This window comes from Oryza brachyantha, chromosome 7 (genome assembly GCF_000231095.2).
Source record: "Oryza brachyantha chromosome 7, ObraRS2, whole genome shotgun sequence".
NCBI lineage: Eukaryota > Viridiplantae > Streptophyta > Magnoliopsida > Poales > Poaceae > Oryza > Oryza brachyantha.
The window spans coordinates 18,587,279-18,603,578 of NC_023169.2; the positions used below are offsets into that span (position 1 = coordinate 18,587,279).

Here is a 16,300-nt window from a genome sequence, read left to right on the forward strand (position 1 = left end):
AAATCCTTATTCGTACTATTCACCTCACGATAAAGTTAATACTAAAATCTCGATGGTTAGTGATGATAAATCGAACGGTCACGATTGTATGGTACTTCGAGGTACCAGCTTGGTGGTGGGGTGGATAGCACGAGTGGGGATATCAGTACCTCGAGATACTGGTACCTCACGATACAAAAGGAAGGATGAGAGTAAAACTTCTAAAACAATATATTGGATTTCTAAAATTGTATATCTTTTTAATATATCTTTCCAATTTTAGAATCCAATACATAGTACTGTATTTCTAAAATTGTATTTCTAATCGGATTCTAGATGTTTCTAAATTATATTTATAGATGAATTCTTAGCTCAATATCAATTATTTTAAATTTTTAACCTAAATTTGGATTTCTTTTTCTAAATTGTATTTACACTTGCACACTTTTATATTATTTGTCATTATTTTTAATTTTAAAATTGTATTTCTAATCAGATTCTAGATGTTTTCAAATTTTATATATATATATATATGGACTTTTCCCTCGATATAAATTATTTTAAAATTTTTAATCCGAATGCCTACCATAATGCGGCAGCGCTTTCCTTGCATCAATCTCAGAAAGTCACCTGACCCATCTCACGACCTCCACCGAAATCCTCTCCAAATCACGCAGCGCGATGAGACATACACACGAAATTGCTTGAAGTAATATGAACAGCCAAACGGTTTGATGTAACTCCGCCCATAGTAGCAGCTTGTAGCGCAACAAAAACACCACACCCCCGCCTCACGATCACACCGACGTCCATGGGACTTCCATACCATTGCACGCTGGACTCTTTTATACTACCTCCGTCCCTAAATATTTAATATCGTCAACTTTTTTTATACACGTTTGACCATTCGTCTTATTCAAAAAATTTATATAATTATTAATTATTTTTATATCATTTCATTTATTGTGAAGTATATATATATATATTGCTTTACATATTTTGCAAATTTTTTGAATAAGACGAATGATCAAACGTACATAAAAAAGGTCAACTGCGTCAATCATTTAGGGACGGAGGAAGTATTATTATTATTTTTTAATTCCGAACTTGTATTTATATGGGATTTTTTGATTAATGTGTGTTTTTCTAGCGTGGCCAACATTGCTATAATTTTCTTTTACATGATTACATATATACTTTTACGTTCTATTACGACAAATTCCCATAGAATTTCAAATATCCTTGTATTTCTACATGGGCATATTCTTCTCCCAATAATAATATTTTTTTAATTTTTAATCTGGATTTTTTCCCCTAAATTGTAACTCTGAGACTTTGATCTCAATATAAATTATTTTTTGTTGTTGTGTTTTTACTCTGAAGTTATTTATAATTTTAGAGTTTATATTTGGATTTGTATTGAAATCAAATTTCTAGTTTTATTTTAATTTTATTACGAATTTTAATTATCCATGTGATGTGTCTTACGTGGATCATATTTTATATCCTTAATTACTATTATGAAATTTAATTGTTCTAGATCGATATTGATGTGGATTTGCATGAATTTGATTACGATTGGATTTCTCGCTGCTGCTGGTTTCCGTTGGCGCCTCACGGAAATACTTGTCCGTGTCAACAAAGTGTATGCGCTGCTCTTCTATTTTTATCAGGAATTCCTGGTCCGATTGAACTTTTATCTTTCTTCTATTAATCTCGTAATTTCTGACCTGTAAGAGACAAGACTCATTTTTCTAATAGTTTATGTGTATATATAATGATAAAAACCATATGAATCCATATAAAAATAATAATATTATAATACAAAATTAAAATTATATAAATACTTATATTTTGGAACGAACGGAACATACTCCATCTGTCCAAAAAAACGAATTCTTCCGTCTTATTTGAAAAATTTTCAGGAAATTAGAAAAAAATTAGTCACACGTAAAGTACTAATCATGATTTATCATTTAATAAAAACAAAAATATCAATCGCAAAAAAAATTTAAATAAGATGAAGAGTCAAAAATTAAAGATAAAAAGTAAAAAATTATTTTATTTTAGGACGGAGGGAGTAGATAAAAATGGCCCAGCTTCTACCGGACGCAAGCCTGACAGGACTGGGCCCACACACGGAAGCCATACACACATGGTCCGGACGTGCAAACGCGCGTTGAAGGAGCGTGTCGTGCGACGTTACAACGTGCATGATGGATGGCATTCACTGGTTGCTCGTGACGTGCGGCAAGTTTGTGACGCCGCAGTAATGGTCCGTCCATCCAGCGCAGCAGAGTGCCATGCCCAGGCCCCGGCAAACAACAACGCTCCTTCGATCTCAAGAAAGCTCTTCACCTGCATGCGGCCCCATCCACAGCGACTGTTTAGCGGAACTGTGAAATATCACCTCTCTTTCCAAATAACTTACATTCTTGCTCTTCACTTCATCAAAATCTAATACAATTATTTATCATCTCCTTTATCTAATATCGATGCATACGTTGAAAATACATTTAATCGAACTTAAAAAGGTGAATAGAAGGAAAAAAATGCGGACATGCGGTAGAGATGAGCTCTCGTGAGAGTCCAATCGCGCAACGAAATTGCATATAATAATATGAATTGAGTAATCAATCGTTTGTTGCGGGTGTGTTTTGCGGAACGACAGGCCAACGGTCAAAGCGTGCCCGCCTTCTCCAGTATCAAAAACCACGCTCACTCGCATCCAAAGAATCTAGCATCCAACCTTCCATTTTGGCCGCCTCCTTCCCAACTTTGCTTCCCTTCTCTTCCTTCGCTTTGGCCCTTCCCCGAAACCGAAGCGCAGAGCCCGAGAAAGAGAGAAGGATCATCATCTTTTGCTGCAGCGGCAGCGGCAGCGGCAGCGCTAGCCGCGCGCATGCACTGGCGGCCAGTGGCCACTGTTGCTCGGCTCGGCATGAACGGCGAGGTGGCGCATGGCACAGCTCCGGCCGCCGGCGGGGACAGGGCGGTGGTCGACACGTCGGCGCCGTTCGAGTCGGTGCGCGAGGCCGTCGACCACTTCGGCGGCCGCGCGGCCTGCCTCACCGAGCGCATGCCCGTCGCTCCCCCAAAGGTGACGCCGCCACTGATGACTATCCATCCCCCTAGCTAATTAAGCTACCTCTTCGTTTCGCCCTGCCGGATTACTGCCTGCTTCGTGCTCGCTTTTAAAATGAACTGTTAATGTTCACTTGTTCAGTAACAGTACGAACTACTATAGGAGGTAACGCGAACATGTCGTAGGTACTTTGGGGGTAGTTTGTTCGTTCATTCAGTTGCATTTAGCCCCGTTTAGTTCCTAAAAATTTTTAACCAAAAACATCACATCAAATCCTTGTATATCAAAATAGAGTATTAAACATAGATAAATTGAAAAACTAATTACACAGTTACGTGAGAAATCGTGAAACGAATCTTTTAAACCTAATTAGCCATAAGTGCTACAGTAACTTACATGCGCTAATGATGGATTAATTAGGCTCAAAAGATTCGTCTCGTGGTTTCCATGCCAGCCATGAAATTCGCTTTTCTATTCTTATCCGAAAACCTTTTCCAACATCCGGTTAAACGTCTGAAACGCCCCCCTTAATGGTACTAGCTTGTCCAGTTGTACGCAGTTGCAATTGCAAATGCAGCTTGCAGTTCTGCATCAGTATTCGTTTGCTCCCTTGTCTGAAACTCTGATGCTACTTACCTGCGTGCAGGCACAGGGTCAGCCTGAGGGGACTCAAGAACGCGTTGGATCACATGGGCAGACCGTGCAGCTGGAGGAGGAGCTCAGCATCAAGGAGATGCAGACGCTTGATGTGCTCAGAGTATTAGAATCCTCCAAAAAGATCATTACGGAGCTGAAGCTAAAGATGCATAATAAAGAATCAGCCGATGCATTTACCATCACTGAAGCACCGGTTACAGTTGAAGAACATGGGGACAGGCATTCTGAAAATGTTCAGGCTGATGGGGTTGTGGATGGCCTACATACACAGCCACAGCAGCCTCCAGGTTCAGTTCTGATGGAGCTTGAGAAGGCAAAGGCATATTTGATCAGAACCACGGCTGATATAGCTGACATAAGAGGCTCTGCTGTGTTGCTGCGCAATGAGATTGCTAAGGAGAAAATCTTGGTGGAGAGGAGTCGAGAGAAGGTATGCGCCAATGCATCCCAGATTTCTTCGCTGCAGGATGAGTTGGATCATACTACACAGAAGTTGCAAACGCTGAAGGGTAGGCAAAGAAGGCGCGATTATCCGTCTGACATTCTGATGGAGATCAAGAAGATGACATCAGAGATCGAGCAGCTCAGGACTGCAGCAAACGCATCGAAATCTGAAGCTGTGATTTTGTCTGCCGAAATTGAGCAGACGAGGGCTAGCATTGCGACTGCTGAAGTGAGGTGTCTTGCAGCCAAGAAGATGGAAGAAGCGGCAAGAGCAGCAGAAACTCTTGTGCTTGCTGAGATCAAGGCCTTACTTAGCAGTGAAGCTTCATCTGGAGATCTCCAGGGCACTGATGTGGTGAACCTGTCCATGGAAGAGTACTTTGAGCTTGCTTCAAAAGCCCAAGAGTCTGACATTAGCTCGAGGAAGAAAATTGAAGCTGCAATGGTGCAGGTTGAAGAAGCTAAACAATCAAGATCCAACTCGATTAACAAGCTGGAGCAAGCCAAGTTAGAGATTGAGAATCGCAAGAGTGCACTTCAGGATGCCCTGAAAAAGGCACATGCTGCCAATCGAGGGAAGCTCGCAGTGGAGGAGTCTGTTCGTCGATGGCTATATGAGAATGGCCACAAGAGGCGCTCATTTCATGACTCATCCAAGTTAAAAAATACAGCAGATGGCATTGATGTTTGCAAGAGCTTCTTGAAGCCAACGCTATCGATCGGTCAGATACTGAACATGAAGCTAATGGGACCTGATGGGTATGACAAGAGCGTCTGGGATGATACAACTGAAGCTCCTAATGTTTCACTTGGTCAGATTCTAAACCGGAGGAACGCTGTTTTTTATAACAGTGATATAACTTCCCAGAAGAGATTGTCAGAAAAAAGGAAGAAATTTGCCTTCGCAAGGCTTTCAGTATTGTTATCAAAACAAACCAAGGGCAAGAAAAATAAAGGATCAGATCAGAGCCCATGCTTACCTAAGAATGAGACAGTAGCTAGGTGATGAGTGCTGTGAGTGACCACTAATTCCATGTTAATGCATATTGTTTCTAGTACATACATTAGTTGGTTCTGGCCCTGCGTCCTCTGAAATCTGAAGCTCTGATGGCTCTCATCTGGGATAAGTGGATGTTGATTACTGATTAGGAAGTTAAACCATAACAGGATTGAAATTCGAGCAAGTATATCTAAAATCGTTCTTGAAAACTAATTACGGGCCATTTCCTTTTTTTTTCAGTGGTTGGGAATTATTGATGTAGAGTCAAGAATACCACTGAATATAGTTCAAAAAGATGCATAAAGAACAGATTGCAGGTTTCTTCAGTGTGCTACTTTCTCTGGAGCGATTCAACTGCATGTGTTTTGTATTGAGCATGCACTTGGTTACTGGTAGAGTGGTAGGCTAAAAACATGCCTATAGTTAGGGCTATGTAACAGAACTTCTAATCATATAACACTTCACTTTTTTATCTTTATGTTATTAATGATCAAATCGACCATCAACCAACATATATTGACATCGTGATCATCGTCCTTTGCTTCTCCTTTAATAAGATTTGCAAACATGACAGGAATGTAAAAACCGCAAGGTTATATTTTATAACAAATATCGAAATGAATGTGAAACAATAGCGTCGATATGTCCGAGTGGTTAAGGAGACAGACTTGAAATCTGTTGGGCTTCGCCCGCGCAGGTTCGAACCCTGCTGTCGACGCAGGTTTTTCTTTTTGGTAATGGACTGGGGCCTTCTTTTTTTTTTTTTGCCGTAATGGGCTTTGTTCACACATCTGAATTATAGCCAATAAAAAATTAAATAATCTTTTTTTTTATCAACCAAAAGAACACGGCCTACCTTTCATACTACAGGAAACAAATTTTCTTCAGGGCTGAACTGATGAGGAGTGAAAATTGTGAAATGAACCGGTGGTGCTTCGTAGCAGTCGTACGTCCTGTTTGGGGAGCTTCTTCTCGCTGTGTCTTTTTCCAAAAATTGTTTTTGTTAGAAGCTGTCTCAAACGGTCCACGACTTCTAGGAACCTGTAGTTACAGATTCTAAAAAATAAACTAATAATTCATAAGTTAGAGAAGCTGTGTTTAGCAGTTTTTCCAGATTCTCAGAAGCTGGCTATCAAGCAGCTACTTCTTAAAATCCAAAGCTCCCCAAACAGGCCCATAGATACGAAGGGGTTATCTTTTCGTTTTTTTATAAAAAAAGGTATATTTTTAGACAAAAAATAATTTATGAATAAAAATTTTACATACATGTTTTAGCTATCTAAAAGTTAAAAGTGAAAAATAAACTACAATGAAAAAAATCTTAAAATAAACTTCGTATTTAAAGTTAAAAATTTAAATTTTGACTTACAAGCATGAGACCTGAGTAAAGGCGAAAAGATGTTGGTGGAAATCTTCAGTGATCGAGTTCAATTGAAAGCGTCGATGACGATCGAATCATTTTTGCCTGTAAATTCCATGCTTTCTCATCTCATGTGCCAATCAGAATAAATGCAGTACATGTACGTTCGCTCTTCTGATTGAGCAGCTGAGCGTGAGCCACCGGTTAATTGAGAAAATATCAGACCTAAAAATCGCCACCGACATGATTAAGTACGGGTCACTTTACTGGAGATACGCAAGGCATTTGTTTATTCTGTTTCCACGTAAGCTCCAGCTAGTTATATCGATGTCTCAAATGATCTCGAAATCAACTTAAATTCTCAAAACAGCGATATATTTCAGAGCGCATTTGTAGGATTACACCGTTTCAAGAAGAGAAAGAAAAGAGAGTGAACTTCACAAAACTAGAGAGTTTGGTCAAGCTAACTACGTATCTAAGTTTATGTGTTATAAACTACAGATTTAACATCAACTTTTTACAATTATATAAATTTAATGCATTATATCATAAATTTATAAATTTAACATTAATTTTATCTTAAAGCTACAATTTATAATTTAAAAAGACAACAACGAAACTCTACGGCCTATATTCCTTTAATAACTCGCCACTAAATCTTTAGTTTTTTGATAAACAGTATTAAATCTATAATCTTATGATAATCTGGTTAAAGTTTAGGTAGTCTTGTGAAATTTAGTGGATGGTGAGACGAGCGGTTCTCGGTTGATGAACGAAAAGCGGCACGCATGGTAGTGAAGATGGACCGGTGCATCGGTGCGGGAACTGTTCGAAAGCAACATTGTGATGTGAACTTGCCCAGAGTAGTAGACACTAGACACACTCTTTTTCCTGATTGGATTTTTTTAATAATACTACTTTGCCATTACTTGAAAAAATATAATGAGGAAAAAGGACTATAATAGAATAATTTGTATGATGAATCTATTAATTGGAGCTGGGAAATCTTTGAGCAGCTGAAACGTAATCAAACTCACACTATGGGGTGGGTGGTTTTTTTATTTTTTTTTTATGAAAAAGACTGACCGATATATTTACAAATAAAAAATAATTTATGAATAAAATTTTTATATACGTATTCTCAGCGATTTAAAGACTAGACTGAAAAATAAACTAAGATGAAAAACTCTAAAATTAATTTCAATTTTAAAGTTAAAAATTTAAATTCTGCATGCAAGCATAGATATAGATGAAAAGGAAAAGGTGTCCACCGGCAACAAGCAGACGCCACATGCACGGGATTTTTCAGCAACAAGCAGATGTGAAGCATATTCGAGTTCGATGCAGGAACCGAATTTGACAACGTTCCAAAAGAGAGGCAGACAAGTCATGAGTTTTTGTGGCCATAAATTAAGGGGTGTTTAGTTGGTGAAATAAAAATTTTTGTATATCACGTCAGACATTTGACCGGATATTAAAAGGGGTTTTTGGACACGAATGAAAAAACGAATTTTACGGCTAGCGTGAAAATCGCGAGAAGAATCTTTTAAGTCTAATTAGGTCATTATTAGCGTATGTGGGTTACTGTAGCACTTATAGCTAATCATGTGCTAATTAGGCTCAAAAAATTCGTCTCACGATTTCTCACGTAACTGTGTAATTAGTTTTTCGTTTTATCTATATTTAATACTTTATTTAGGTATCTAAAGATTTAATGTGATGTTTTTAGATGAAAATTTTTAAGAACTAAACAGCCCCTTAATCAACGGGAAATCGAGCCGTGGAAAGAGAGGATGGTTTACGGACGCGCGTGCAGTGGTCAGACACCACATCACGCGTACGGTACGCGGTACGCCTGAACAGCGACTAGCATGAATGATTCACATAAATTTAGTTATCCATATCTTCATTTAGACGATTAAACCGATCATCTATATATAATATCCTTTATACTTTTTTGGAGCACAAAGAGAGAACATTCAAATATGAAGTTTCTCTCCTAACACAGATAAAAATTTTGTTAGAGCTTAAATTTTACTCTTAATCACCTATTTCTATGATAAAAGATAGAATATATGTGCTGCTAGGATGCTCTTATACAACTTACATCGATGAAGGCGGCATGGAGAAAGCCGTGGTGTCAAATAACAATAATAAAATTTGGTTGAGCCTATGGAACCATTATATTATTCAGTGAATTGCACTAGTCCGAATTACCTTTCAACACCATCACGTTTCATTGGAAGCTGATAGAATTAGCCCATAAATTGGTTTAGATATATGAGTTAACCGAACATGTTAAAATTAAATACTCTCGTCGTTCTGCATTATAAGATTTTGAGTTTGTTTAGATTCATCAATTTATTAATGCATATGTTTTGTATGTGTTTCTAAATTAATTATCATAGATATAGTCTAGGCAAGACTATAAAGTCTTATAACGTGGTCCAGAAGGGATAAAAGATTAGATGATTGTATTTTTTCCCCTCCTAATCCATTCTCCAACTTTCCATCCGATTTGCAGGTTTGTTTCCTTCACACTTATATTTACAGAAGAAAACGTCCGATTATTTTTTAACGAAGCTTCCCTGAATTTCTTACGTTCATTTATAGAGATTGAGATGCTCTTAGCCATCATTCAGGGGACGTTTGAAGACAACACTGTGCTAGTTGGCCGAATTGGATTCCACACCACATATATCTTGGTCTTGATATCTCCTAGTTAATATATTATATGAGCAACAGTTATATTTAGAATAGCCATGATCACATTGTTAGCAGGGAGATATTTCCATGTATAGCCGGCTGGCCGATAAGTCACATGGTCTAAGGCTTCAAATCTTGTTTTATAATATCATGTTTACGCAAGAAAAATAACGGTGGTGCCATTTATAGTTGACATGTGTATGTATGGGATATTTTTTTTATTGGTTAGCCGTTTTATTTAGTGTTATGCAATTTAATTTCTGCCCGTGAAAATGTTTTTTTAATTTTTTTAAGTAATGCAAGTTCATATAAAATGGTTGTTATTTTAATAATATTATGTTTATTATTGGTTTGTTGGAAGTTACGGCATCATTGAGAATTTATTGTGATGTCATTGTACTAAAAATCCTAGATCCGATCTTGATTTATATATCAGTTCTTTAAATGAATTTGTTTTGAATTGTTACATGAGCAAAGATATTTTCTCTACAGCAGTCACGTCGGCTAATTAACTCCCAAGTTCTCATCGTCAAGATATAAATTAAAGAGATTTGCTCCGAACTAATAAAAAGTAAACGATGTGCAATAGAAAAACATGCTACAGTACCCACACTGAACGGGACTTCACTCCGGCCGGGACACACACTCTCACACTACAGAACCATATATACTTTGCATTTGCACTGCGTCGATCTGTGACGATGACGAGGCACAAATATTTTTCATTGGTAATTAACCTACTCTCTCTAAACCTAATTTATCCTGGCTCTCGAACCTTCTTTCATATTGCTTTCACACGATCGAGAGAAACAAACAAAAACAGGTGTAGCTGCTGTACTGAATCATTACCCCTTGTTTTCCTTCCAACACAAAAAAGTAAAGAAAAAAAATACTGAATCATTAGCCTTTTGTAAGTATATGTTTTATTTATGTTGGTGGCGAGACACGTACGGCCCGTGCGACGTGCCAGGGGATAATTCGCCGGCGTGACGCGCTGCACGGTGGAGAGTATTATATTGCATGCACCGTAGAAAAACAAGTGGATGGATTTCCACGACTCCACTGGAATATTAATCCCCTATTTTATACGGTAAAACTTTATAATTATCTAGATACATCCATTAATATATATATATATATATATATAATTTATATATGTGTGATTAAGGTAATATGAATGTATATAAAGCTAAAAATATTATATTATAAAATGAAGAAAGTAGAACGCGTATTATATCTGTTTAAAATGTTATTTTATCTATCCATAGAAATACTAATATAAAGGTAAATAACTGTTGTGCTCTCCACTTTATCAAGACTCAATGCTATTATTGTATACTTTCTCCTATCCTAGTAGATCTATTTTCTACTTTCACTTGCTGGAATGTAACCGATCCTTTGAAGATGAAGTTATTTCGAACAAATAAGAGCAGGTAAAATTCATTATTTTAGAACATTGGACTGCCATCTATTTAATAATACCTTTGTTGGTATGAGTATGGTCGATGGTAACGTCACGACGTGGAAGGCATACATAGAGTAGGGGCTATGACGTATTTTTGGTTTGACGTAAACGACACTATAGAATAGTTTTCACCTTTTTTTAGTGAAAACGGACAGCTGATACCAGCCCCCAATTTGTGTCATTTTCCAGCGGGCGGCGGCTAGATTTGATCAATTGTGGACGCGGTGAATTCGTGGAAAAAATGCGGGGGCGATTTATGAGGTCAAAAGAGAGGTTAGGGCTACTGTGTAATATCTCTGGAAACCACCGGGAAAGATGGTCGATGTCGATCAAGTAATTTAACATCCCTTGAAAATCGGAGGACTTGGGGTCCATTTTGGCTGCAAGCTGGAAAGACAACGTGCACAATGCGCACAAACAGTGACATTTTTTTTATTAAAAAATACGAACAAACGCTGACAGCTAAAATTGTTGGTCCATTCGTCCTTCCCAAATGCAAAAAATTATAGCTATTGATATATGGATTTTACTCTTTTACAAAAGCACGTATCGGTGTCTATAATAATATTATCGTAGAACGGCTACTCCGTAGTTATTTTATCGAAGATACAGTATGTAACAGTAGTAGAGTATGTTTTAGTATCTAGCTGACTGTGCTTGGAAGTGAAGGTGCAACGGCGTGCAGGGAGGAGTCTGCAGCAACAGTCAGCAACATATTCTCTTTCTTTTTTTTAAGGAAAAAAAATACGTACGCTACATATAATTGTCCAGCTTGCCAGCAACGTACTCTATCAGTTGGGGAGCACGTACAATTATCATTTGATATAAGCTTGTTCAGTTCTCATTACAAACAGCTGTAACCTACCTGATCAAACAAAAGGCGAGCAGCTGCAACGATCCGTTTGACCGAAACAAGCCGCGGAAGCTGCAGTTGCCAATGCAACAGATCTGCATGCAGTCCGGCCGATTCATCCATCTTGCCGGTTTCCTGCGTCTGTTCATTAGAGCAAGTTTAATAGAATAAACAACTATTAGCTTCAATTCATCTATAGCCAATCTAATAGTCAATATATACAATAGTTTGCTATAAAACATCAATACATGATCTTACATGTCATACACATATTTTGTCTTGAAATCCGTGTGCAGCTAGCTACAAATTAGTAGTCTATCTCTCTTCTCTCTTGAATCTCCCCTTTTATCTCTTTAAAATATTGTTATAGTCTGCGCTCTTATCAGTTCGTGCAGTCAGTCATGCACGCAGTTGCAGGAATTCGTAGGACACTCTGCCCGGCCTGAGCAAATATCGTAAGCCATAGTTCTTTACTTTTTATCTAAAAAAATTATTTCTTTTTAAAAAGAAAACATGAACCAAGGACTATTTTGAGCTATCAAGGTCATATGGTCATCCCTCCTAGTCTCGTTTTCGCAGAACGAATACAATAATCCGTAGCCTGACCGGTACTAATTTCGTAAGGCCACAAGTACTACTAAAAGACTAAAAGGTGGAGATTCCCTAAAAAAGGAGTAAAAGGCAGAGATCCATTTTCTTTAAGAAAATCATGGGAAAACGGAAACAGTTTTGGAGCCTCATCTTTTCGCTTTTACGTAAAAATACAAATAGTATATTTATAAATAAAAAATAATTTATAAATCAAACTTTTAGTACATATTCGTAATGATTTAAAAATAGGCTACAATAAAACACTTTTAAAACCACCAATAAATTTAAGATTAAAAATTTAAACGTGGTCTTAGAGTATATGCAAAAGTAAAAAAAAAGTGTTGAAAAGCAAAGTGAGGATTTGTATTCCCAGCATGTGTGAATTTGTGGTGCTGCCGTTGCGTCCTTGTGTTGCACGAGCTGTATGTGTATGTATATCCTGGTTGCGTTATGCGATGCTGATATCTGACAGATGGATACATCTCTGACACTACGCACTGTAGATGCATATCTACTCTAGATTTTTGGCTTCGATACGATTTGTGTATGAGACGTATACGTGCTTCAAAAGTTTTAAATTCCTCTTCAACAAGGAGTTCGATTTATTTTTAATGTTGGTGTGCTGCTACCACTCCTAAATCAAAGCTGGAAAGTTATTTTTTCCAGCAATACATGGACACCTTGCTTGAATTTTTGTTTTAAAATTGCACTTGTTTTTTTTTGAAACCAAAAAATTGCACTTGTTGCAATAAGAGGAACATGGCCTTACAAATTACAATCAAGACCTACCAATATGTACTCTTCTTTTTTTTAAGAAATATAATTCGTACTCGATCAGTCCTACCCAACCAGTCCACTATGACAATTTACAAGTGTTACTTCTTTCTCTTTTTAGAAGAACGATTTAGAAGTGTTTATTCCCTGCACCAAAAAAGAAGAACAGTACACAGAGTCACTGCGTGTACATCCAACACATTAATCAAGTAATCATAGATTTATAGTAGTATAGTACGCGTGGTGATGCCGCGAACTTTCTTCATCCTTCCCTTCATATTGACTTTTGAGTATATATTTAAAAATTTTACATTATCATTAATTATTTTATGATTTATTTTATTATTAAGATGCTTTAAGTATAATATATTATAATAATTTTAAATAATATGAATGGTTTTATATAGATCTGAAAGTCAAGTTGATGAATAAAAAAACCGAAGGGAGCCCGTTGTTGAATAAAACCCATCGAAAACGCTGTCCTGTTAATTATTTATTTAAGTATAATTAGAAATTGTTTGTGTTTATGAACTTGTCGGTAGTGATTTTCATATTAAGCCTGATAGAAGTTAGGAAAACTAAACTTAGAACGGCAATAATTAAGAATATTATCTTCTTCGGAAATTTCCGTACATTTACCATGCCTTTATTTTCCCAGCTCAACGACGAATGTCACAGTTGACAGTTTCCCTCGGCCGAAGGGCCCACACGTCAGTGCCAGGAAGAGTCACCCGTCTCCTCCCGCCGCGACCAACCGCGACACGAATAAATAGCGGCGAGCAGAGGGAGAGCTAGCTGTGTACCAAATCTTCTCCGACTCGGAGAAAGCTCGGAAATCCCAGCGAGTCGCCGGCTTTTCGCCTCTCCTCTGATCCTCCCACCAAGTGCTCCCCACCCGAGAGCTCAAGATTCCACCTCCACTGTCGCGACCGATCGCGACGACGGCGCCGGCCGAGCAGACACCGCCGCCACGATGCCGCCCTCCACCGGCTCCGTCCCACCGGCACCCGCCGCGCCGGCGCCGGGGGACGAGGCCGCCGGGAGGGTACTCCTCGGGAGGTACGAGCTCGGGGCCCTTCTTGGCCGCGGCGCGTCCGCCAAGGTGTACCTCGCCCGCGACCTCCTCACCGCCCGCGACGTCGCCATCAAGTCGTTCCCCAACCCCCGCGGCGTCGGCGGCGGCGAGGATCCCCGCCCTGCGCCCATCGAGCGGGAGGCGGCCATTCTCCGCCAGCTGCGCCACCGCCACGTGGTGCGCCTCCGCGAGATTCTGGCCACCCGCAAGAAGGTCCACTTCGTTCTTGACCTCGCCGCCGGCGGCGAGCTGTTCTCCCTGCTCGACGCCTCCGGCCGCATGACTGAGGACCTCGCCCGCCACTACTTCCGGCAGCTCATCTCCGCCGTCCGGTACTGCCACTCCCGTGGCGTGTACCACCGCGACATCAAGCCGGAGAACCTCCTCATCGACGGCGCCGGGGACCTAAAGGTCGCCGACTTCGGCCTCGGCGCCGTCGCGGACGGCAGCCTCCACCACACCCTCTGCGGCACGCCGGCCTACGTGGCGCCGGAGATCCTCTCGAGGAAGGGGTACCACCCGGCGAAGGTGGACATCTGGTCCTGCGGCGTGGTGCTGTTCGTGCTCGCCGCCGGGTACCTCCCCTTCAACGACGCCAGCCTGGTCAACATGTACCGCAAGATCTACGCCGGCAAGTTCCGGTGCCCGAGCTGGTTCTCGCCGGAGCTCCGGTGCCTTGTGCGCCGCATCCTGGACCCCAACCCGGCGACCCGCATTGACACGGAGGAGATCATCAACCACCCATGGTTCCGGCAGGACGCGAGCCGGGGCGCCATGGCGCAGCTGATGTACGGCCACGACGAGGAGGCGAGGTTCAAGACCGAATTCAAGGAGGACATGGCCCGGGACATGACGGCGTTCGACATACTGGCCTGCTCCCCAGGCTCCGACCTCTCGGGGCTGTTCGGCGCCGAGCCGGGGACCGAGCGCGTGTTCGTCGGCGAGCCGTCGGCGGCCGTGCTAGGCCGAGTCGAGGAGGCCGGGAAGAAGGAAGGGCACCTCGTAACGAGGGAAGGCAAGAAGGGCACCGGGCCGGTGTACGTGAAGGCCGAGAGCGGCGGCATTGTCGCGAAGGTGTGCGTCTTCAAGATCGCCGACGCGGTGTCGCTCGTCGAGGTCGTGAAAGGCGGCGGCGCCGAGGCGTCCCGGTTCTGGAAGCACAGGCTCGAGCCGGCCGTGAGGCCTCCGGCAGCAAGCTGAGCTGCCGAGGGTGAGCTGGATTTGTAAATGGTGATCACCGCCGGGCGCCGGCGTCGGCAGCAAGCTGAGCTCAGCTTTGTTCTGTGCGTGAGTGAGTGATGTTTTCCCGTGCGCGGTGGCCGTCGGCCGGAGAATTCTTGGGGTTGTTGTGTTCATGGTGGTGCCGGTCATGGCGTGCCGTCGTCGTGCTATGCTATGTAAGGTCGATCTGCTGCCGTCTGGCGTGAAAAATAAGAAGAAGCTGAAAATTCCTTCTCAGTTGGGTGAACAAGATGTCGTCGTCACGCACACTAAATCGACGGCACCAATCTTTCCTCTCTTCTGTGGCCGCTGTTCGTCGTTGGGGTCCCAGTACCGACACGGCACCGATTTCGGTGTGGTTCCCAATCCAAACCCGTTGAATTTCGAACAAATTTCGCCAAAAAATCAATGACTTTTTAAAGCTAACTTGGTCGAATTGCCGGCTGGTTTTCAGTACGACCGGTTATTGCGATTACCCAAGCTCTCTCATGGAACGACGCCAATGCTCGCTGAAAACCATTGGAAGCTAGAGTCAAGCTTTGCAAGTTACCTAAACAAAGAGAGTCGGGAGGGTTCAGAAAACCGTCCGAAGCCGGGCTTTTCGACTCGAAATCAATATCCAGTTAAAATTTTGAATGCTGAGAAATTCAAATGTTAGCTTCTCTCTGTTTCACAATATTAGACTTTATAGCCTTTATTCATATATATATATATATATATATATATATATATATATATATATATATAAATTATATATTCATCAATTGATGAATTTAAACAATACTAAAAGTCTTACGATATGAAACGGACGTAGGCTGCGTTCGACAGCCAGATAAGATATCTTATTTCTCTCGTTTTCCGCGCGCACGCTTTCCGAACTGCTAAACGGTGTATTTTTTGCAAAAATTTTTTATAGGAAAGTTGTTTTAAAAAAATCATATTAGTATATTTCATATATTTTTAATAATTAATAATTAATTAATCACGTGCTAATCTATTAATACGTTTTTCGCGCGGGATAAGTTACCTTATTCTCTCCATAACGAACTCGGCCGTAGTAGTAGAGTAATTAATTGAGTAATTTTACTGT

General features: G+C 40.5%; 2 protein-coding genes and 1 non-coding gene across 3 annotated transcripts; all 3 read left to right on the forward strand.

Moving 5' to 3' along the window:
* Window positions 1-2,774: 2,774 nt before the first annotated feature.
* LOC102707603 (WEB family protein At2g38370-like) lies at window positions 2,775-5,240 on the forward strand. The gene is made up of 2 exons (XM_006658899.3): window positions 2,775-3,079; window positions 3,711-5,240. The coding sequence occupies exons 1-2, from the start codon at window positions 2,882-2,884 to the stop codon at window positions 5,169-5,171; spliced, it is 1,659 nt and encodes a 552-aa protein (XP_006658962.1). The 5' UTR covers window positions 2,775-2,881; the 3' UTR covers window positions 5,172-5,240.
* Window positions 5,241-5,801: 561 nt separating this feature from the next.
* TRNAS-UGA lies at window positions 5,802-5,883 on the forward strand. Its single transcript has one exon. It is a non-coding gene; the product is annotated as a tRNA-Ser (tRNA).
* A 7,839-nt stretch (window positions 5,884-13,722) lies between these two features.
* Window positions 13,723-15,447, forward strand: LOC102707886 (CBL-interacting protein kinase 29). Its single transcript, XM_015839281.2, has one exon. It carries the CDS (start codon window positions 13,888-13,890, stop codon window positions 15,187-15,189), a length of 1,302 nt encoding a protein of 433 aa, XP_015694767.2. The 5' UTR covers window positions 13,723-13,887; the 3' UTR covers window positions 15,190-15,447.
* Window positions 15,448-16,300: the final 853 nt, after the last annotated feature.

Excerpts from the sequence above, each read along its gene's own strand:
- LOC102707603 (XM_006658899.3), top strand. The coding sequence starts at position 2,882 with ATGCACTGGCGGCCAGTGGCCACTGTTGCTCGGCTCGGCATGAACGGC. Across the intron at positions 3,080-3,710 it reads TGCCCGTCGCTCCCCCAAAG|GCACAGGGTCAGCCTGAGGG; the intron begins GTGACGCCGCCA and ends ACCTGCGTGCAG.
- LOC102707886 (XM_015839281.2), top strand. The coding sequence starts at position 13,888 with ATGCCGCCCTCCACCGGCTCCGTCCCACCGGCACCCGCCGCGCCGGCG.